The sequence below is a fragment of the Sitophilus oryzae genome, unplaced genomic scaffold, assembly GCF_002938485.1.
Source record: "Sitophilus oryzae breed Bouriz unplaced genomic scaffold, Soryzae_2.0 scaffold_497_pilon_pilon, whole genome shotgun sequence".
NCBI classification, from domain to species: Eukaryota; Metazoa; Arthropoda; class Insecta; order Coleoptera; family Curculionidae; genus Sitophilus; species Sitophilus oryzae.
Window position 1 is genome coordinate 912,449 of NW_022147081.1, and position 23,347 is coordinate 935,795.

Here is a 23,347-nt window from a genome sequence, read left to right on the forward strand (position 1 = left end):
ACTCCATAACGCTCAGTGCTTAACGATAGACCGAACGATATTGCGATGGTCGCTAGCGATAACCGCTAGCGATATCGTTTCGGTTCTTCCACGCTAAACAAATTAATGGAATGCAATTAGCGGCTGGATGCGCGGTACTTCGTCTATATGTTAATTTCATATTGCTGTTTGATTTTGCAACACAAAGACATGAGGGAAAAATTGGATAATTTGAATCTGTGTTTTTATACTACTGAAGAGTTATCTATTGTCGAATTAGGTAATTTGAGATTATTAATCTAAACATTTTATAACAAGTTAAAATCGTGTATGGAAAGAGACTAACCATATGCATTGACTTGTTCTGATGCATCAAATACAGTATGTCTTCTGATTGCCTCTACAGGAGGAAGAACTTTTTATTACTGACAATTTGAGAAAAATTAATTCTTCATTAAATTTTTTGCTGTTTCTGTAATAGTTAGTCCCGTTTATACTTTTCCTAATTTCCATACCGTTTTAAAGAAAATTAAAAAAATACATGAAAATATAGTTGATTTTTTTCAGCCGTAAAAATCAAACAGCATTTCATGCATTGGCGTAACTACAGGGGTGCCCGCCCCCTCCCCCCCCCCATTTGTTGTTTCCTTAATATTATTCCCCATGTTTCCTTAATATTATTTTGTTGTGTTCAAAAAACGTGTTAATTTTCATTTTTTTAGAAAATATGTAGGTATTTAAGTAATCTACGGGAACATGGTTTGATAATTAAGTCTATGAAATTTATTGATAGAGTAATTCGTGTTTTATTCAAAAAAAGTGTTTTTTAATTTAATAATGTAAAAATTATTTTTCTTTAAAAAAAAACAAAAGCCATAAGCGCCCCCTGGGCTCAACCCCAGCCCACCCCCCACTAAGCCCACCCCAGGATAAATTGCTAGTTACGCTAATGATTTCATGGGCAATGGCCCAGCTAGGTTCCCATTAGAACACCGAAGTTAAGCGACGGAAGGCGATACTAGTGGATGGACGGGTGACCGGTTCGAAACTCTGTATCGTGCTGTTGTCCAAAGGCAAAAGTGTAAAATCTATTAACACACACTCCTCATTCACGCCGGTTCGAGGCCGAATGAGATCGGATATCTCGTAAGAGTCGATTTAGACACTTGCCAAGTCGGTAGGCCATAGGCGCCGAGGACCGCGGTTCGGATTCCGCGTAAACAAAGTAGGCCCCGTCCAGATTAACCCTGGCAGCAAAAAGGAGACGTTAACTAAAATCTTTACTTTACTTTATATAATGTCGCTTTTATTCTTTGATATATAAGGTGTTCCTTAATGATATGCTAATATTTAAGGGGGTGATTCTATAACATTAGATATACCTATTTTGAAAAAAAAATAGAAAATTTTACCACCCTTTATCTGAAATGTTAAGATGTTTAGGACTTATATTCATATGAAGTTTTTTTCTTAGAATAGGTCCAAGAATCACATCCTTAAATATTAGCCTGTCATTAAGGAACACCCTGTATGGTTATTATTAATTTTTATTAACATCATATTTTTTTTGCTGTTGCTAAGGAGCGTTCAATCATTTTTTTAACATATACTTTTGTGCGCGCTAAAAAAAATACACTTCAAAAGTACATGTTAAAAAAATGTTTTGCGCGGCGCAGCCGGTGTGAACGCACCTTTGAACTATCACATTTTCCGATAACAATTATCACTCTTACTGTAGCATGGAACTAAATAAATTTTGAGCTTCTTTAACATTTCAGAACAGCAAAAAATATGACGTTAATTAAAATTCTATCAATAACAATATATCAAAGAATGAAAACGAAATTATATTTACCTATAAAACGGTATGGAAATTTGGAAAAGTATAAGGGGGATTAACGATTTTAGAACAAGCAAACTTTTTTACAAAGAATGCATTTTTCTCAAAATTTCTCAATAACAAAAATGTTTTTACTCGTATAAAGACAATCCGGAGACATACTGTAGTTGTGTAGTTTTTCAAACAATATTTCTTTGGATAAAATTGTTTTGCTCTCCTGGTTTTGAATCAACTGTAGCCGTGAAGAGCTTACAGAGAATCAAGAATTGCTTCAGCACACTGTGCACGCCCTGATTTATTTTTAAATCCCCCGTAACTCCGAACTAAGGAAGTTCCACAGATCTGGCGAGAACTTAACTTATGGAATGAATTTTAATATCCAGTCCTCGTTTCTCCTTGGCGTATTTTTGCCCCCTTCTTTATTTTCACAATGTCGCTCTCTCTACTGGAACAACAGAGCTGGAGATGCCTCCAGTGGCTTTCCACTTGACATATCCTAAGTTATTTGTTCGTGGCCTTGAGTATACGTGACGTATAAGATAAAAAAGTATGTTGAAAGTTCATTTAAAGCAGTTTATTTCTTACTGAATTAATATAAACTTACACCGTCTTGGTTACGCCAACCATAAGTAAAGTCATAACACCATTAACGGGAACTAAGATGCCAGAATTCCATCTACATTTTATAGGTACCAAACAATAGAGATTTTGAGTCATAATATAAAATCAAAATGGACTTTTCTCAAATATAAATATTTTTTATATTATTATATACTCTATATTATACTTAAAATATTTCGATGTTTTGTATTATAATATATTATTCCATTTAAAATAAACTTTTTATATTAGTTCAACTACGGTAGCGAGCATAGTTTTAATCACCGGATTTGCTAGTGGGGCATAATTGGAGCCATTTCGGCTATAACGAAATTTTTTAAAGGTACATAATTATAATTTTAGAGGATGTATAAAACATTTAACCACTGGTTGATTAAAAAAAATATATCATTAATATTAAAAATTATATTTTATCCTCTCATAGTATATGTCTATTTAATTTTTTGATTATGTACCGAGCACTTTGCTTACTCACTCGTTTCGTCGAACTGCTTGAATTAATTATTTCTTTTGATCAAATCGGTGTGAGAAACTATGATGCTATAAAATGTTGTTTCGGAAGAGTTGAATATCCGGGAAAGTTGAGTTATTGAATGTTATTGCACCCAACAACGCCCTAATTACGCTCTCTTTTACGCGATAACATTTTTTCGGCAATTTTATTAACATTATGACAAAACCACGATTTCGATATTATACAGGCCCGGCAATGGATCTCTAAGCATAGGAATTACATGCATTGGAATGAAACGCCTATAAAAAGTCTATGCTTAAACAGAGATGGACAACAACTTCCCCGTTTCCACTTCCACTACGACTGTCTACTTAGACAAACTCCAATAAGATAACAAATTTTGGAAATTCCGCCACCTCCCATCCACCACATGATACCCATCTCCCCGCCCTTTATTTATCGCCATTATTTTATTTCCCTTCCCGCGCCTCCGCACCTCGCTATTCTGACTCCCGTCAGTTCATCACAGAGTTGCCAGGTCTACCGGTTTCGTCTGTAAGCTACCGATCTACCGATTTAAAGAAAAATCTAACGATATATTCAACTGCGTCTTTAGTTTTTACAATAGAAGCACTTATAAAAAGCTGACTTATTTGACTAAAAATTAAGCGACTGCCGTGTTGGAATCTGTATAATTTGACTTTATTATTGTTTCATTAAATTTTATTTAGTAATAACACACATACAGGTCATCGTTCTGTCTAGTTGCAGAGTTACAGAGATATTCCTAAAAATCCTTATTACTCCTTATTACTCCTTATTAGGCGCGGTATTGGCGACATGCCCGAAGAAGTTGATATCTTTTGAAAAGATTTTATTTCATTCATCTACTAAAGTTGAACCCATATTTTCCCCAAAAAATGTAAACAAAAAACAAAATTTAAGTTAAGAAACAACCTAAATTCGGACAAATATTTTAGTGATTTTCCCGTCAAAAAAATATATTATATGAAAAAAGAGTTGAGAGTTGCTACAGCTTTCCCATTGAAATGAAATTAATTTTAGATATCACTGATCAAAATTTGTACAAAGGTAAAAGTGACTGCTACACACTAATTTGTGACCTGCTATCCCTACTTATTATAGTTTTATATGTTTTTATTAATATATTAATATTATTTAATTCAATATTTTTTAATATCAAATAATATACCTAGCTATTTCTAATTTTTGTTATATTTATTATATTTGTATTTTATTTAAGTGATCTATTATTACGACACATAGGAATGCTAATTTTGGAGTTAAATATTATATTTTATTTCGTTTCTGTACTTTTTTTTTTGTTGAAGATCTACCGAGAATTTTGTTCTCGTATGGAATTATAATCTAACAAACCCGGCAACCCTGTTCGTCTACTCCTTATAAAGTTTTTTTCGGCCTAATTCCTTTGTCACAGCCGCGGCTTTGTGAAGCGCCGCCGCCGACCGACTGTGTCGGGGCGACTGCTAGGAAGATCGTACAGTATTGCCATTTCATAAAATTGCACATGCTATTTTAGAAATGATAACAAAGTTTTGCATGTTACTTTTCGTTTTAGAAAGAAGTTATGTGCCTAGAAAAAACATTCGTAAAATTGTTTCGTACTTCATTTAATATTTCATTAAGTAGGCAAGATAATGGGATTAGAAGATTTAGGATTTTGACAAGCCAACATAATTTCGATTTAATTGAATGGCAACACTGTCCGTCCTGTTTCTATTTTTTTCGATTCTGTTCTATTAGTAGGCGGTAGCCCCCACACAAGCGTCTTAAAGACCCGCCCGGCGCCCCCTCTCGCAGGGGCTCTCTCGTCGTATCACTTCTATGATCACTTCCCCTATACGATGGTAAGGAAAAGACACTTTATCCGTCTCTGTTGCACTGCAGTGTATTTTGCAGCCTTACCATCTTTTTTTATCGCATTGAAAACCTCCTATTACCAATATTCCTTTGCCAGCAGTGTATATGTGATCAACATGATGGAGCGGCGCGGCGGCGTGAACTATATATTGATAATTTCAGATTTTTTCCGTTGAAGCGCTGCGGTCGAAAATTGTTGAAATCAACTGAAATGCACCAAGCCTATACGGAAGATGAATAAATGCAACATGTGTACTGTTTTGAAATGGGACAAAATATAATTAATTCAATAAGAAATAAAACTATATATATTTGGTATCAATTAAACTTTTAGTTACGTAATCGAGGGCGCGATTTAAATTCATTGTTGCCAACCATGGACATATTTGACGCCGAGATGACTATACTTGTATTCATTTAAAACTTCCCAATATGGCGGACTTCAGTATGGGAGGCTTAAAACGAAAATCTCTAAACTGGAGTCGACTGTCCTTCAAATCGTTAAAATTCATAATCTGTGGTAAATCCAATTGAACTCTGACACTTGGCTGACATTGACGTTTACCGTTCCTTTTTCTAAATATTTTCATTATTTTTTGAGTTTTTATTCACAAATTCTACTTGATTTTGTTCTTTTATTTAACCTGCAACCTGCAGTACTAATTATATAGTTATAAATAATCTTTTCACCGATCAAGAGTTGACGAATAGGCTGGAAGATATTCAAAATGTGTAAATCGCTTAAAAACGTATTAGAAAACATTGGCTCGTTCATAAATTCGTGAAAATAAATTAGTCCAGATGTTTGTAAAAGGTATTATTATAATTATTTTGAGAAGTTTCCTCGTATCAGTAATTTTCAGGTTTGTAATATCTACTATATGATAATAAATAGATTAAAACTTATATTTCAGGAAACAGCGCGGGCATTACAGATTGTTGTAAATCAGTTTTAAAATATAAAGAAGGTTTAAAACAGGTTTAAAAGTTGAGTTGGTAGAGAAGACCTAAATAAGGTAATGTTGGTAATGGGACCAAACATCAAATAACACTTGAAATATATAATTATGTACAATAATTGTAAGTAGTTTTTATGAATCTGTTTGATATCTATTGCATTGTTTTTATATTTCTTGAAATATTTTTTTACTTTACAGGATACACAAGGAATAATAAAAAATACAATTACTCACTAAAAGCACTTAAGGTTTGTAATAGATGTAGTTAGAATATCAAACACCAAACTAAACCAAAAATTATGTTTTATTTTACTGGTATTCCTCACATTTGAAGGGAAAGTCATTTCATAAATAAGCAGGACATTGTATAGTACACTCTATATTAATAATTGTTTTTTATCCTATACTTGTTAGTTAACGCATCACTTACTCGGTATAAAATTTAGTACAGATTAACCTATAGTTGTGGTTGTGATATATTCTGATGTGTTTCTGGCAATTTAAAATAAGTTAATATTTAAACAAACATTTCTGGATTTCCTGGCAGGAGTGTGGACACAAATTTAATAAAGGTATAATGTGGATAATGTTCTGATTATTACAGTTTGCATGGATGTTTTGGTATGTTGTTATTTTTAATAAAGTATATTTAATGAGTTTTTGAGTATTTCTTTTTCCTTCAGAGGATTGTGTTCTAATCTTTATATATTATAAATTTTCATAAATTATATATACAAAATTTATTACCTTATAATTTTTTGCTAAATACTTTGTAGTTGATACAGTTTAATAGTATATAAAAGAACTATTTAAATAAGATGTTTGAAAATATATAGCTGTTTTTGCACACATCAATTTAATTTGTGATTAACTGTACTGAAAAAAAAAATTAAGAGAAATGGGGTGATTTATCAACTACAACATGAAAAGCATCATCCTATTTCCAAGTCTTCTATTAATTTCACTTATTAAACAACTATAATTATTCAATAATCTTGATAATTCTAGGAACTCTCAGATATCGTCAAAACATGAAAACAAAAATTTACTTCCTATAGTCCTTACGTCCCTTTAACTGAAATATAAGAAACAGGGGAGTTAATATTCTCACTGAGAAAGTTTATGAAATACCTTTAAGTAAAATCTCTTCGGATCTGCGGTAAAATACCTTTATTCTTATTAAATAAATTCAATAATCTATGTTTTTATTTATGACAACCACCTAATAACATAACTTTAACGTCAACTTGACAATCCTGAAAAATATTATTGTTAACCAAAGAGTAAATCAATTTCTGAATTCGCTAACGCCAACTTATTTTTCATTAAAAAAAAATACCAATTTTCGTAACTAGGTAGGCCATATTGAGGAACTTTTAAAAGAATAGCACTATAACTGGAATTTGAAATTCCCGCTGGGGATTCAGGTGGCAGCTTTGATGTAAAAAAGTCAAGTTGCCACATTTATGTCAAGTTGTCATATTTATTTATTTCTTGGCAGTTTCATTCGTTTTGACACTTTATTTTTGCATTACAAGTTTTTGGTTTAAATAAATAGTGTTGTGGTACTTTAAGCTTAAAAATGTTTACTAGCAGACCTTGCAGTCGAACATTGTTCTTTTTAGAACTTCTTTTATTACGGTTGTGTATAGGATAGCTTAATAGCCGTTGCAAAAATTCATCGCAACTTTATTAGAATATTTTGAACAGGAAAACGGTTGTAATGGCCCTTTTTGTCCCTTAAGTGCTGTTAAGAAGATGAGTTTTGTTGATGTAAATAATTACTGTTTATATATTTATAATTAATTTAGTTTTGTTTCCTAAAATATGTCGATTAAAAGAAAAAATGTAAAAGTGGGAAACGCTGTACCTGTCAAGCTTAATCAGGTGACTAAAAGTGTATTTAATATGAACTATATGTTGCAAGGGAAAGTAGCACATAATAAGTTGTAGGGAATTTAAGTCTACAAAATTGTTCAATATTTTATTTAAAAAATTCGAAAAAACAAAATTCAACATTCAACTGAACGAAAAGTTTAGACTCTCTTAAGCGATAAACCTCAAATATTTTCAACTTAAACTGATTTAAAATGAATAAAATATCACATTTAAGCCCTCACTACTCACCAATTTCCAGGTATTTTTGGTGTACTGGATCGTATTCGTCCCACACGATTGTTCTGAACCTGTTCCTCTCCCTCGACGCGGCCAGAACCGGTTCCTGTTTGTGGTGTTCGTTAGGATTCCTGCAAAAAAGGACTTCATTAAACTTTGCTCGGCGAAAAACTCCCGGATAATTAGAATTAAGGTTTTATTAGGTCGACCCGAAGGGTGCGGTTAGGCGTAAACTGGAAGTTTTACTATAATTGCGTTGGTGGTTGTTTAGAAAAGATTATACCGGGTGGGTCTCAAAAGTGGCTCACCCTCTATAACTTTTTTATTTTTTCAGATAAAAAACGAGATTTGGTATGTTGGTATATGACATAAATTAGGATTTATTGACGTATTGAATTGTTTTTGGTCACTTCCTGTTTCACCGGAACTTACTACAACTTTTGATTTTTAAATGGCACCTTCGGTTTTTTACTTTATTCGATAGAAAATGACACTGAATAGAATGACATATCATATGTCAACTTTTAAAATTTTCGCATAAAAACATTGTATTTTAAATTTCAATCAATGGCTGGTAAACTGGCAAACTTGTAGTCATTTTCGGTGAAACAGGAAGTGACCATAAACAATTATTTAATACGTCAATCAATTCTAATTTATATAATATACTAACATATCAAACCTCATTTTTTTAAATAAAAAGGTTACAGGGGTGAGCCACTTTTGAGACGCACCCGGTATAGGGTGTCTTTATTTTCCGTGATTTTAGAACTAGACGTTTTTTTTTAGCTGTCATCAATAGGGTATATAGTAAATTTGTACCGACGACTATCAGTATCTCTACCGTGGGGTTAACAAGGGCACACGGTAGAGTTATCGATCCTCCTCGATACAAATTTGCGATATCTATGACCGATCGATAACTATGACAACAACGATTAACACGTTTTTACGATATAAAAAACCGTCATAACTTACCGATACCGACGATTGTCGATGCCTTGTACAGAATATCGCTCCTGGAAGACTCCATCCGTAACCTGGAATGAGAATTCATCAGCCCGTCTAAGACATTCAAAGACATTTCTCGGGACTTATGATTGAGAAAAATCAGACCTCCTCAATGAACACCTCAGTAGAAGTAAAGCCAAGAAACAATGACAAATGCAGATTCTGTGGGGAAAATAGGAAAACACCAGAACACCCCACCACTGAAATCGCCGAGACGACAATCATTCGTGCCATAAACTTTGGTACGACTGATATCGGAGATGGGAAACAAACCTCTATAAAACCGTCCCAGATACTGGTATATTTGTCAAAGTCCTGAGACTCTATGATGAGTTATAACTCAAGAAAGGGGCACACAATAAATCTATAATACAATCTACAAGTTTAGGATGTTCCCGGATCATCTTTACAAGAGCAAAACAACTTTCTATTGTTATTATTTCGAGAAAAATGCATTTTTCAAATTTTTTTGAATATACTAAAATGGTTAATCCTTATTATTACTTTATTTATTAATCCTTATTATTACTTTATTTATTACTGTCATATTTTAAAAACTGTAATAATCTCAATATATTATATTGAAAGCTATTTACAATAATTTTTTTGGATGTTAAACTTAGGGTGGACAATACATTATTATTTTAAATAAAGCTTTATTCAAATACAAATATTTACCCATATTCAATCTATTGTTTATAACCAACTGAAATGACCACAAATCCGTGATGATTTATTTAGAACAGGAACTGTGATTTATGTTGAATATTATATTTCAATAATATTGTATATTTGTTATATAAATTTGCACATGGCCACAATGCATGCATATTAAAGGATATTCTGGAGCAGAATAATATATACTCTGTCTAACGAAAGAAAATACAGTCACAGTTGTTGTCTGTCATGGACTGTATTTTATACCTAGAACTTCCATCTCACAATTGATACGTAATTTAAAATAACATCGTTGCCAAATGCGCTTCCGTTACGCCATCTTTGGCGTTTGTCGCAGCCATGTCGATATATTTCCCTGACGAGTCAGACGACTTTAAATAATATATCGCTTACAACGAGCACAGTCAAAAGGTAGAATGTTTTCCGTGTCACAATTTTATATCCGTCAATATGAAATATTGGACTGAGCTTCGTTCATGTTACTTTGTATATTACGTTTTATGCCACTGGTATTTGCTCGATACAATTTATTTCAAATGATATCTATATTTTTATGACTGGTTCATTGCTCTAACATTTTGGGAATAATTGTCTCATTTAAAAGATTTAAAAGTTATTTTACTATACAAAGAAGTTATTTATTTATTAAGATTATTAAATCAAAATATCATAATTTATTCTTGTGTTATACACGTTTTTATTGTTAATTTCACGTTGTATACGAGACACACTCATACAGCTCTAGTTGGCAGGTTTTCTCGCATTTCCTCTAATAGAAAACTGGAATAAATTTTCCTTTATGCTCATTTTCATCCCCTATAAAGCACGTCGTTTTAATTTGCTCTAGAGGCGGCTGTTCGCCACCTGAATCGTTTTAATTTAAATTTTCCTCAAAATTCTCCTATAAGTTTTCACCATTTTAATATCTCAGGATTTTAGGTCAATTATGGCTGAGACAAGAAAGACATTTAAGCTGCGAATGGTAATTGAAAATTTGTTTTAATAATCTAGATTTTTACTAATTGCTTGAATGCATAGACTTCGATAAGCAAAGACAGAAAGGCTGTCAAAATGGGCCTTCTAAAACCTAACAAATATCTAAAGCTGATGGAATTGACGGTCAAAGCCATCTGCATTTTGCCGCCGAATGAAAAGAAACGGCAGAAAACGAGTTATCAACTCAAGGGAGGAGAGTTTTGAGGGTCAGATCCTCATAATAAAAATTGACCTCAAATCCATGGAGGTAATAGAGAAAAGAGAGATTTATTCTCTATTATAGATCCGGGGAAAACACATCAGATCTAAGCAGAGACTAGATTAAAGAGGTAGAGAAGACTGATCCTCCAGCTTGACACCTCAAGGGTATCTCAGCCGGAGACAAGCTTCTAGTAGGAGGTAGTGATGCACTCTCTCTGAGGAGGAACATCTGTTGTCAGAGAAAGATGGGGAATTACCCTATCCCTCGTACAACAGGAAGATCGTTTTGTATGATGAGTTATAGACTTTATGATGAGTGACTCAAGAAAGGGGGACACAATAAATCTTTAAGGTCGCAGTGATTAACTCACCTTCTGCTCATTAACATACTTAAAGAAAAGTAATATAAATGATAAAGATTAACTACATATATAACCCTTAATCCAGTAATATTACGATTTAAACCTCGACAAAATTCAAGAAAAGTTTTGAATATTGGTAGGTATGTTGGGGATAGCATGAGGATTACTAAACCGAAAAGTTCCCACCCCTAAATAGGGTGCGTCATCCCCCAGGACATTGTTTCTACCCCCATTTTGAGTTTTTTTAGATAATCTCGGTAACGGTGCATTTCTCGACAAAAATACCTTGTAAAATTGTATTAGGCCTACAGGGGATACCACTTTAAAAAAAACGCATCAAATACTCTACCTCTAGGGTGATGTGGAAATAAGTACAAATCACCCTGTTTATAGGGGTACAGGAGTGTGAGAGAAGAACGTATATTAAAATTCTAAGTATAATTTAGTGGTTACTGTTTTTTGTTAGCGTTAAACATTAAACTTTAAATTAGATTGAACTGCAGATAGTGCTAGTCATAACCAACCCTTATATTTGTGCCCTATTTGCCACTTTATTATTAACTTTTAGAAAAAAAGTGTATTTATCTTTTTAATAGAGAATTTTATGAAGAAAAATTTTCTGTACAGGTATTTTTGTCGAGAATTGCACCGTTGCCGAGATTATCTAAAAAACTCAAAATGGGGGTAGAAACGATGTCCTGGGGGATGACGCACACTATTTAGGGGTGGGAACTTTTCACTTTATTAATACATATGATGTCCTGATTATTTCCACCAATTTTGAAAACTTTATGAATTTTGTCGGATATATCGCAATTTGAGCCATAATATTACTGAACTACCTTTAAGTAACTACATAAAATATAAACTGATCTTGTTAAAGAATGTATTTTTAGTGTGTGAAATCCGTCCCGTTGTTTTCCACCCTACCAGTTTAAAATCGTTTTCACAGGCACTTGGCTGTTTAAAATTTAACACTTGGAGAGGACCTTTTCGGACAAGGAAATCATTTATCTCGAGCTTGCGGAAGATATATCGCACAGTGGCTGATGTTTTACGGTAATAAATAGATTTTCCGAAAAAAAGGTTCTTTTGTTGGATACGATTTTTATGCTACGTCATTACTCTAGCATTCAAGAAAATAAATAATGTAGAAATATTTAAAAGTCATAATTTTCTTTTAGTTTAAAAATTAAAGATTAAAAATTTAATTCTTTTAATTTTTAAAAATACTAGAATTAGCTAAGTTCTTCAAATTTTTGTATTTTTTACAACGTAATATACAGGGTTGTTCATCACATACGATACGGAATATTGTAGCTAAACGATTAGATTTTTACAAATTGTAAGTTTTGGGTTCGCTGAAGGACTATTAGAGCTACAATTTAAAAATATTTTTACAAGATACAGAGTGTCCCAAATAAATAAAAAATATCAAAGTTGCATTTTTTTAAATGGAACACCCTCTATTTATTTACTTATTACATTTTTAGTTTCTACGATTAAAATAAAGGTAAAATTGATAAAGGTTTATTACACTTAAACCAATTACACTTACCGTTTTTGAAATATTTTCAATTTTGTGAAATTGCAGTCAAAATTTTAAGGCTTAATTTCTCCAAGGGTATCAAAGTTTTTAATACTAAATATTTACTGAAGTTTTTTTATTTATTGATCAGTTATTGTGTTGCAATAGTAAAAATTATACTACTTTATACAGAGTGTCTAAAATTGTATTTTAAATAATTACTAGCTTTAAACGGCAATAACTTGTTTAATTTAAATGGAACACCCTGTATATTTTATGAGAATTATATGCACAATTTAAATGTCTATCAAATTGTATTATACCATTTTTACCTATCTCTTCAAGTTTCCGTATAAAATGCATTTCCTTGTAATTTTAAATTCATTTATCAATATACCCATGGAATACTGACATTTTAGATTATTTTTAAAGATGTACTAAATTTTAAAGAGTACAGGTATCACATTGTCGATATAGTTTGTTTTATTTCATTAAAAAATTAAAAAAACTGTTTAAATATTTGTTAAAAAGAGGACCAATTAATATGATTCCAGTATTCAAACTACATTAGTTGACCGTTTGCGTTGATTAATAATAATTGCTCCAAATACTAAAATAAAATAAGTGTGTAAAAAGTAACATCTAAAAATGATATTTCATTTTTTGACAAATGCTTATTTATAACAACAGAGACATTCATTTTCATAACTTATTATTATATTGATTTTTGATTCAAATCCACATTGATTTAGAATAATTTATTAACAAACATAATTAAGTATGTAATTAATTAGTATTTGTGCGGAAATAAGGGTGGTATATTTAATTAATGGTATACGCTTTTATAAAGATTTAAATAGTTTTCTTTTTGCATACAAATGGGCTAGTAATATTATCATTTTGCTAAAAACGATAATAATACTAGCCTGTACATTTTGTACATTTGTTGCTTTAAAAACAATCTAAAATGTCAATATTCCATGGGTATATAGTCCATGATAAATAAGGTCTAAATTATAAGAAAATGCATTTTCTACGAAAACTTGAAGGGATAGGTAAAAAGTGGTATAATTCAATTTGATAGACAATTAAATTATGCATCTGATTCTCCTAAAATATACAGGGCGTTTCATTTAAATTAAACAAGTTATTGCCGTTTAAAGCTAGAAATAATTTAAAATAGATTTTTAGACACTCTGTATGAGATAGTATTATTTTTATTATTGCAACACAATAACTGATCATTAAATAGACATCAGTAAATATTTAGAATTAAAAATTTTGATACACCCTTGGAGAAATGAAGCATTAAAATTTTGACTGCAATTTCACAAAATTGAATATATTTCAAAAACGGCAAGGTTTAAGTGTAATAAACCTTAATCAAATTTACCTTTATTTTAATCGTAGAAACTAAAAATGTAATAATATAGAGGGTGTTCCATTTGAAAAAATACAACTTTGATATTTTTTATTTATTTAGGACACTCTGTATCTTGTAAAAATATTTTTAAATTGTACCTCTAATAGTCCTTCATCGAACCCAAAACTTACAATTTGTAAAAATCTCGTCGTTTAGCTACAATACTCCGTGTCGTATGTGGTGAACAACCCTGTATAATCATTAATACCGTATGATCGAGAAAAAACGGCGTCAGCGATGGCTATGGAATGAAGATCGCTGTCATTTTATATGTTAATTTATATGGGAAATGTCATCGATGTTCATCATACGGTATATTCTAATAAATATCTGTTAATTCTCTTAAACCTTAGTTAATAATAAAAAGAAAATATTAAAAATATCTATTTTGTGTGTGAAATGTAAAACATTTGTCAATTGATAAGAACAATAATTGACAAAACACTGATGTTCCTGTAAAATTTAAAAAACCTGCGGAAAATTAGCAGAAAGAAAAATATGAAAACAATACTAGTGGAGGAAATAGGTGAGGAAAATAAGTGAAACAAATGAAATTAAAGGTTGAAAAAGGTAGTAAAAGTGCATAATATAACAATAATCTAAAGTAAAATTATTTAGTATTTAAAATATATCAACACTCACCCAGTTCTTGCAAAGTTGGCAATGAATATTATAAACGATTCCGAAAGAGCTAACTCAGATCTAGTATAGTTCTTTGGAAAATGATTGAAGCCATCCACTAATGGAGCACCGAACATATAAGGTAGCTCTTCCCCATGGGCAGTACCCATTCTCTGAAAAGAAAAAGAAAATTATTATAATGAATCTTTAACATTGCTGTTGAGGAAGAAAAATATAACTTTTTATCTGTAAAAATAAATGCAAACTGTGACTTTGAATTTAAAATATGATTTGTCTTGGATTAATAAATAATAAAAGGTTCTTAGATATTTTACGACTAACTTTACTGAAGAGTATCAATAAAGAAACTTTTATAAAATTATTATCATTAAATGAATCATTATTTTATTGACCTCCTTGTTAGCTACATTTGAGCCAATTAGATTCACGTTTTCGTCAAAAATACGAATTTTATTGATTGGCTTTGTGTTGTTGTGACGCCCTTGACATTTCCGCTACGTTATTAATCATTGTGTCGGCTCAGATTATGACAGCGTACATTTATCACCCATAAAGACGTTTTCGACAGTAAATATTTATGGATTCTTAATCGGGTTTTGTTACTCTAACTGGAACACTACAGTTTCTTTGTTAGTCCGCTCAGTATAAATAAATTTATACTACGTTAATTACTGTCTAAATTTGTCTTGCTAGCTCACAAGGTCGACTTTCTGAATAAACATGAGCGCCGATATATGGCCTGTTTTAAGTAACACTAGTAAGACGAAGAACCGTTATCTAACTACTAACTTTAAATTGTATCTATATTTTAATACAAAAACGGGAATAGTATTTTTTTTAAAAACGGGAATAATAATCTATACATTAAGTTATCAAGGTGTTGCTTGTGACTTGTTTACCGAAGCCGGTGGAAAAAAGCGTTGATGATAATGTTCTGCAAAGAAATCTTCTTAAAAGCGTTTGTATAATATAATTTAGTAATTTTGTGTCATATCATCAATTATTTTGTTTTCTCTTAATGCTTGCTTAGTTGGGTTAAAAAAACGGCATCAAAGACGAATGGGGAATGACAATCGATGATAATTTTGGTGAGGTCTATCTCTAGACGTCATTTAGTATAAATGAACATAAAACTTTTCAAAAATTGATACGAAATATAGCCAGACTAAGAAATGAATGCTTCCAGACACACAAATCTATTTCCAAAAAAATTTTCGAATTTTAAGCTGTATCCATTCCACTTAAAAACCATTTTTACACAATATATAAAATTTGGAAAACGCATTGAGCTTTTGCTAGAGAATTGTTTACCAAAACCAATTGTAGCGTTTTTTTATAAGCATTACCACTGCGAACGGCAGCTTTTCATCGGAGAGCAGTCGTGGATAAGGTGTTTCACTAGAGAGAAAAACTAATCAATAACAATAAACAAAAATATAGATATTGGGCGCCAGGCATGTACAGAGAAAGAAAACGCAGTTGTATATTACTTAAAACTAATGACTATATTTATTCATGATGGACTGTGATGGTAAATAGCATTGTACAATTTTAATAATTATTATAGTGGTTATATGTCAACGAAAGTGGTGTTAAGAATTGTACTAAATATCTATGAAAACAACTATGATAAAATACAAGACATGTAAAGTTTAAGAGAATATATGAAATGTAGCATTACTTTTATATGATGTTAGTGCAATAATAATATCTATAAAAAAGTAATACTATTACAAGGCGTAATGTAATGAAACATTCTGTACGATATCGTTTAAAATGTACATTAAATTAAGACTGAAAATTGACTGAAAATCAGAACCTAAATCTAGACTTAGCTGTTCTTGAGGCAATCCTGTTTCGAAGAGTAGCAGCGTGAGGTGGGTCATATCTCTGCACTGTCTCTCGGCTATCCTGTTGGCCAATACAACAAAAGGGGCCAGAATGAGTACACCATGAATCAATACAGCCGTAACTACTGACTAGACTGAGAAATGGGAGCGAAGCAGCATGGGGCTTACGCTGTATCCATACTGTGGCAATATGGGGACACTACCCGTACCTTGGAACACTACTAGGACCTTGGATAATGTCCGTAACTTGGACCATAACTAGTCCGTACCTTGGACCCTAAAAATACGAAACTCTTGTTTAAAATCAAACAAGGTCTAATAAACAAAATGAACCTACCTCGAATTACTTCCGAGGGCTCACTAATAAACAAAGAAACTGTCCTTTCTTTCATGTAACATTCTGGAGGGCAAAAGAAAAGGGACGCCAACGTGCCAGCAAAATACAAATACAAGTTAAGTTGGGACATACAAAACTCTAAAAATATGCAGTATAATATCGAATCTAAAGGAGAAGATCCTTACCAGTTAAGAAATAGCAGCTGATTCAGATTATACAGCAAGATTTAAATAATCACCATTTTTAAAAGCCGGGATGGTTAGGTTAGGCTACAGAGCGCTAAAAGCAAAAGTCAGTCGACAGCACAGAGAGTTGACAGAAGCGATGTTGACAGCGCCTCCACAGAGCGATAACAGGGTTGGCGACTAGGGAACGTAAAAATTACGCCAAGTGCGTCAATTAAATTATCCGGCTTGAACGATAGGGAATCCGGTGATGATACGCCAGACATCATATATCATATACAAAGGCATGTAACGAACTAAAAACGTTACACAATTAAGGAGGGTGTTGACATAATGTCCATGAACGTCATATCTATGTTTTTACGTGTTTCAGCTCAGTAAAAGTAAATATAGAGCGTGATAGTTATCCGCCTAAAGTGTAAGTATGCTACTGTAAACTGTAAATGTCGTTTTCTGGGTGTTTTTTCCAAACATTTAATTGCATTTTCATGCAAATCGCTATCAAAACTGCATTTTATACGGCTCCAGCAAATAAACAGAACACATTTCTAATAAAGTTTCGGTTAAGCTATTGCGACATTAAAAACTGCTTTATTTCCATTTTGCGTCATAGACGGGGCAGGGCAATGGAACTGATTGCCCTAATTTCGTTTAATGCATCACGCTAACATCGCGGACCCGTTACCGAACTTATTCTCGCCAAAATGCACATTCGCTTAACGACACAAACTCAATCACCCGCCGATGTGATCCTCGAAACGTACCTTTTTGAAATTTACTGGGAAGTTACTTCCTGAGGGAAGTAAGCTTTTACTTTACTACCTTTTTCTACTTTTTTTGCTAAACCGTTTTTCGTACAAGAGTGCAATTTGGAAAATAAATTGAGCACTTTTAGTCAAATAATTTTCTTACATTATGTTCAAATTGAAAGTTTTTTTGTTGAATTTAATATTAATTTGTATTTTAAATTTCTTTATAGATTAAAAAAAACCTAAAGTATTTTAAGTTAAGGTCTTTGCTAAGGTTAATGTGCTAATCTGCTAAGGCTAATCCATATTATTAGTCTTCCATACACCAGAAAGTCCGTCAGCGGATTAAAACTCAAAAAGAGGGTTTTGTTTGTTGCAATTATTTTGTTAGTTTACCTAGTAAAAACTAAAACTACAAATAATAAATGTCAATCATATCACAGTATATTATGAAATGGGTAAATACGTTGGGCAAATAGGATTGTAGGTAGTTCTGAAAATTATATTAGGTAAATAAATTCTAAAAATATTTAATTATATTAATTCATTTAATTTATAATTATTTAGTTTAAGTTACATTAAAAAGTTTTTGCTTTGTTTTATAAACATAGTCTTAAACAAATAGAATGTAGAATGGGCAAGCACTACAGCCACCTTAAAGATCTATTGTGTTTCCTTTTTCTTGAGCTATACTCATCGTACAGTCTATAACTCATCATGCATGGGGATTTTCCTGTTGAGGGGGTAATTCCCATTTTCCTCTGACAACAGCTGTTCATCCTCCGAGGAGTGGACATCTACCTCCTACTAGAAGCTTGTCTCCGGCTGAGATACACTTGAGGTGTCAAGCTGGAAGATCAGTCTCCATTTTCTCCACCTCTTTAACTTGGTCTCTCTTTAGACCTGATACCAGTATCTCTCTTTCTCTATTACCTCCTTGCAACAAGATATCCTCCTCTAACCACAGATATTCATTCAAGGGTATACAACCTCCCACGGTTGGGGTTTAGCTGTCTGTCTCCTCACAGTCAAGGAGCTTGTCTCTGGCTAAGGCACCCGTGAGGTGGAGGCTAGAGGATTAGTCATTTTTTCCACCTCCTTAACTTTGTCTCTTCTTAGACCTGATACCGGTGTTGTCCCGAATCTATAATAGACGACATAGTTTTCTTTCTCTATTGCCTCCTTGGATTTGAGCTCAATTCCTATTGTGGGACCTGACAGCGAGATGCTCCTAAGACCCAGCAAATTGCTAGAAAGGATTCCCCCTAGCACCTGACTACCCAGTGAGCAAAGTTTTGTCACATTTAGGGAACATTAGGGAACAGTTACGTATCTGCGTTTTATTGCTTTATAGCAGGCAAAAGATGGACCTGGAAACAACGACATCGCCTAGAACGCATTTCTCTTAAAGGAATAAAATGCTCACTGGGTAGGAGCTTCCCCACCAACGATAAGGTCTCTTAGGTATCTCATATAGGAAGACACAAGTAGAAGATTTGCCATGCACCTAACTAAAGAAGTAGAAGAATAACCATTTAAAAAAATCCGAAATGAATTTATAAAATCTGAAATTACAATAATTTCATTACACCCTTAAGGAACATATATTTACAACACAATACCACATAGCTCTATGTATTCCACTTTCTTATTTACCCTAAAATTCAAACGCACACGCAGAGAGGGTTAGGCGTGGGTAGAGTTACATGTAGATCGATCCGATGTAACAATATTGTTCAATCAAACCGCCGGTAGGGCGGGATACTGTTAATTACGCCCGGTAAAAACCGCTTTCTAATGAAGCGAAAGCGAGATAACTAATTAGGGAAAGTTTACCCAATCTTTACCATATAACTAAATTGTTTAACCTGAAATTTGAACGCGCGATGAAGATTTGATTATAAACTCTCCCTCTCATATTTCTAGTCTAATAGATTTTCACTAGATTACACTGGGAGTTTTATTGATTATGTTAGATAATTTAGAGGTTGATTATTCAGACAATTTTATATAAAATGTCAATAATATAAATATACAGGATGGTCGAAATGAGGAAGATGGCTATATTTTATTTTTCGCCAGAAACTGTTCAATTTATTAGAATAAATATGTATAAATGCAAAAAAAAACTTTTTTTTTGAAAGCAATACCACAATTTTATAAAACGGGCCATTAAAATACTATGGATAACGCAAACGACGCCTCGCGAATTGAAACGATATTCTATTGGTCTGACGTCACCCGCCGTTCTCGTCGACGCGCGATGGCCAGCAGCAGCCAGACGTGTTCCGTTTATGTACTTATTTAGGTGGCGTACTAAGACATTTGTGTTGCTTGTAGCGTTGATTGAAGGTGCTTTTTATGCTTTTTTGTGCAGTTATTATTTGTATGTGTTGTGTGTTCTGAAAATTTTTTAAGTAATGGCAGATTCCGGGTTTGTAAAAGCACAATCAGATAACTTTCAAAAGTCGATGCTTTTATGTTGGCTGCTTTTATAAATACAAATTCCCAATTTATTGGTGCTGAATTACGAGGAAAAAAACAGAGAGGTATTAAAAAAAACAGAGAGGTAACATTTATTCTTTGTAGTACTGAGGCATATTTAAGTATAAGTAGGTACCTACTGTTACGAACTATTATATAGTTATGAATTAATGTTATAAACTTATTTTTCAGATCAGGTAGGGAGACGTATGGAGATAATGCTGTAGGTTATGTAGAAGTGAAAAGAGACAAAAATATTTGTTTAGTACGTGGAAAAATAACTCCAGAGCATATATATATAATAAAAAGAAAGTTTTTTATATATATATTAATTGACACCCCCTTACCCCTGTTATTTTTAAAGATTGTTTTTTTACGAAATTATAGGAAATAAATTGTTTATCAGTAATGAAAATATTATACAAGGTGTCCCATAAGCAAACGCCAAAATTAAGATACTTTTTTAAGTGAAACACCCTATATATTTTTGGATTCTTCGGAAATTTCTAGATATTCTAGATATATTTCATGTATAATTCCTATACCTATCTTCAAATGTTTACAAAATATTGACAGTTGAAAAGCGAAAAATACCTACAATTTTCTGGACCACCTTTTTTGAGACACCCTGTATAACTAGAATTAATTTTAAAAGAGAGTATATGAAAAACCATACAACTTTTTTATTTAATGGTTTCTTCTAAAACTTGCAGTTAAGGCTGTATGTGGGTGTCAAAATATATGAATAACCCTGTACATCTAAATTTTCGTATACCTATGTAAGACAATATTTACATAAATATATGAACTTACATCAAAATGATCTTCAAAACAATAAATCGTAAAATAGAGGATAATTTAACGTTTTTTCTTTCATCTCTTCTCATGGCCTTGGACCATTTTTTTCTGTTTTCGCTCATCCATTACTATTTATAAATATCACTAATTACTAATTATGTATTAATTAACACAAATAACTAAAATTTTGACTCGGATTCAACAGCGTTTAAAAGCAAACTGTGTAAAATAAACACGCATCTGGCTCCACTCAACCAGAAGAACGGCGGGTGAAGTCACAGCGGCAAGGCGCGGTAGAGAGCGTGTGCCCGGCCATTTAAATTAACAATATTTAATTATTTTATATTAGAGGCATTTCTTACCGATATCAACGATTTTTTTTTGTTCAATTTGTAATTATATGAACTATTTTTTAAACCCATTATTTAAAAACATGCATTTTCCTCATTGATTTTGTTTTAACAGTGAAAATATATTTCCTGTCTAGATAGAGCAAAACCGGCATTGATGTCATGGGATCGATTTTTGAGACACGTTTAATGTGTTTAATAATTCAACTGAGATACGAAATCATTTTAAATTTTCGACCATTCTGAAAATTATAGATCATGAGATATTTAAAGATATTTAAATATGCATGCTATAATATTACAGATTGTCAACACCCTGTACATTGTTTTTTAGAAATAATTCTTGTGCTGACTTTTAAGCGAAAGAAATAAACTTTACTGAAAAGTTTTATTGTTTCGTTTAACATATACAGGGGTATCAAAAATTGCTAGTCTATTTTAAATATTTATTTTACATAAAAATTTCGTTACTTCAAATACAACACCATGTATTTTTTTTAAATAAATCGACGCAGATTGATGCTCTTTCAAGCTATATTAGGGTTTCCTATATCTATCTACCTCAGATTTTGGATAAAGAATATTTTTTCAATAAAATGGCAACCAGGAGGGCTAGTGTCGTCATGGTAAGTTTCTAGTGACAGTTAGTAGCTATTTTTAAAATCGAAATTAGTTTATGGGCTTTATTTAAGATATATACCAGTTTACTTTTACTTAATTTACCTACAATAGTTTCATAAATAATATTTATTAAATATGTATATATTATTCTATCAAGAAAAACGAAGAAGTAGTTTTTTGAGTTATTTTACGATGACTTGCAGATATATTATAGATTTCCTATAAAAGAGTCAATTACGGCAAATTCATTTTCTTTGCCTTCAACGACAGGTTTCTGCCTAATAGTTTTTTTTTATAAACCACACTACCAGATCTGCGCAATAGGACAATTAGTGTTTCAAAAGAACGTTTATCAAAAAAATTCATATTTGGATATCTTTGGGCATAAGCACTTGAGGTCAAGAAGCAAGTTTCCTCACAAAATAAAATCAACAGAACATATCCATTCGTTCCGCCAGCAGATATTGCTTTATTTTTCTTGATAAAATAATGAAATGCTTACTTGTTAAACTATTGTGAGTAAATTTAAGTAACCTTTATAAATCTAAATAATTATGTCCATAAACTAATGTCGATTTTGAAAATAGTTACTGTCACTAGAAAATTGCCATGGCGACACCAGCCATCTGGATTGCTATTTTATTGAAAAATAGTTTTTAATTCAAAATATGAGCGGGATAGGTTAAGGAAGCAATAACATTTTTCAGTAAAGTTTGTTCCTCTACCTTTAAACTCAGCACAAGAATTTATTCTGAAAAGTAATGTACAGGGTGTTGATAATCTATTATATTGTAGCATGTATATTTAAATTTTTAATATCTCAAAAACCAAAGATTTTAAACATATTTAACCCTTATAATAAATACCTCTTTTTTGAGTCCAAGAATCTAAAAAGAAAATAAAATACCGGGTGTTCCATAAGAAAAAATATAACTTTGGTATGGATCTCAGTTCTGAAACACCCTCTATATTTCAAAATAATGTAGAATTGTGGACAGTGCCTCCCCATATTAACCCATAAAATATTTTGTTTCTACATCTTTCCGTTTTCGTATAATCAACTGAGGCAAATGAGGTGCGCCACCCTGTATAAATACATGTACTTATAACTGGGACACCCTGTACTACTTTACGAATCTAAAAATCTAATCTGAAAATTATTACACTTTACACCACGATATTTCCTCTTTGCTCTTGAATAATGCAGAAATAAATGCCAAGCTCACGCTCTCCATTGTGTCCCGAAATCAGGCGCATATCTG

General features: G+C 32.1%; 1 protein-coding gene across 1 annotated transcript in view; it reads right to left on the reverse strand.

Moving 5' to 3' along the window:
* Positions 1-7,874: 7,874 nt before the first annotated feature.
* The window catches only part of LOC115886805 (neuroligin-4, X-linked-like), a 296,223-nt gene continuing 280,750 nt past the window's right edge, over positions 7,875-23,347 (reverse strand). Inside the window, exons 7-8 of the mRNA XM_030906097.1 lie at positions 14,712-14,863; positions 7,875-8,001 (exon numbers count right to left, since the gene is read on the reverse strand). Of these exons, the coding sequence (XP_030761957.1) occupies positions 7,875-8,001; positions 14,712-14,863 (279 nt within the window). The remainder of the gene's footprint in view (positions 8,002-14,711; positions 14,864-23,347) is intronic.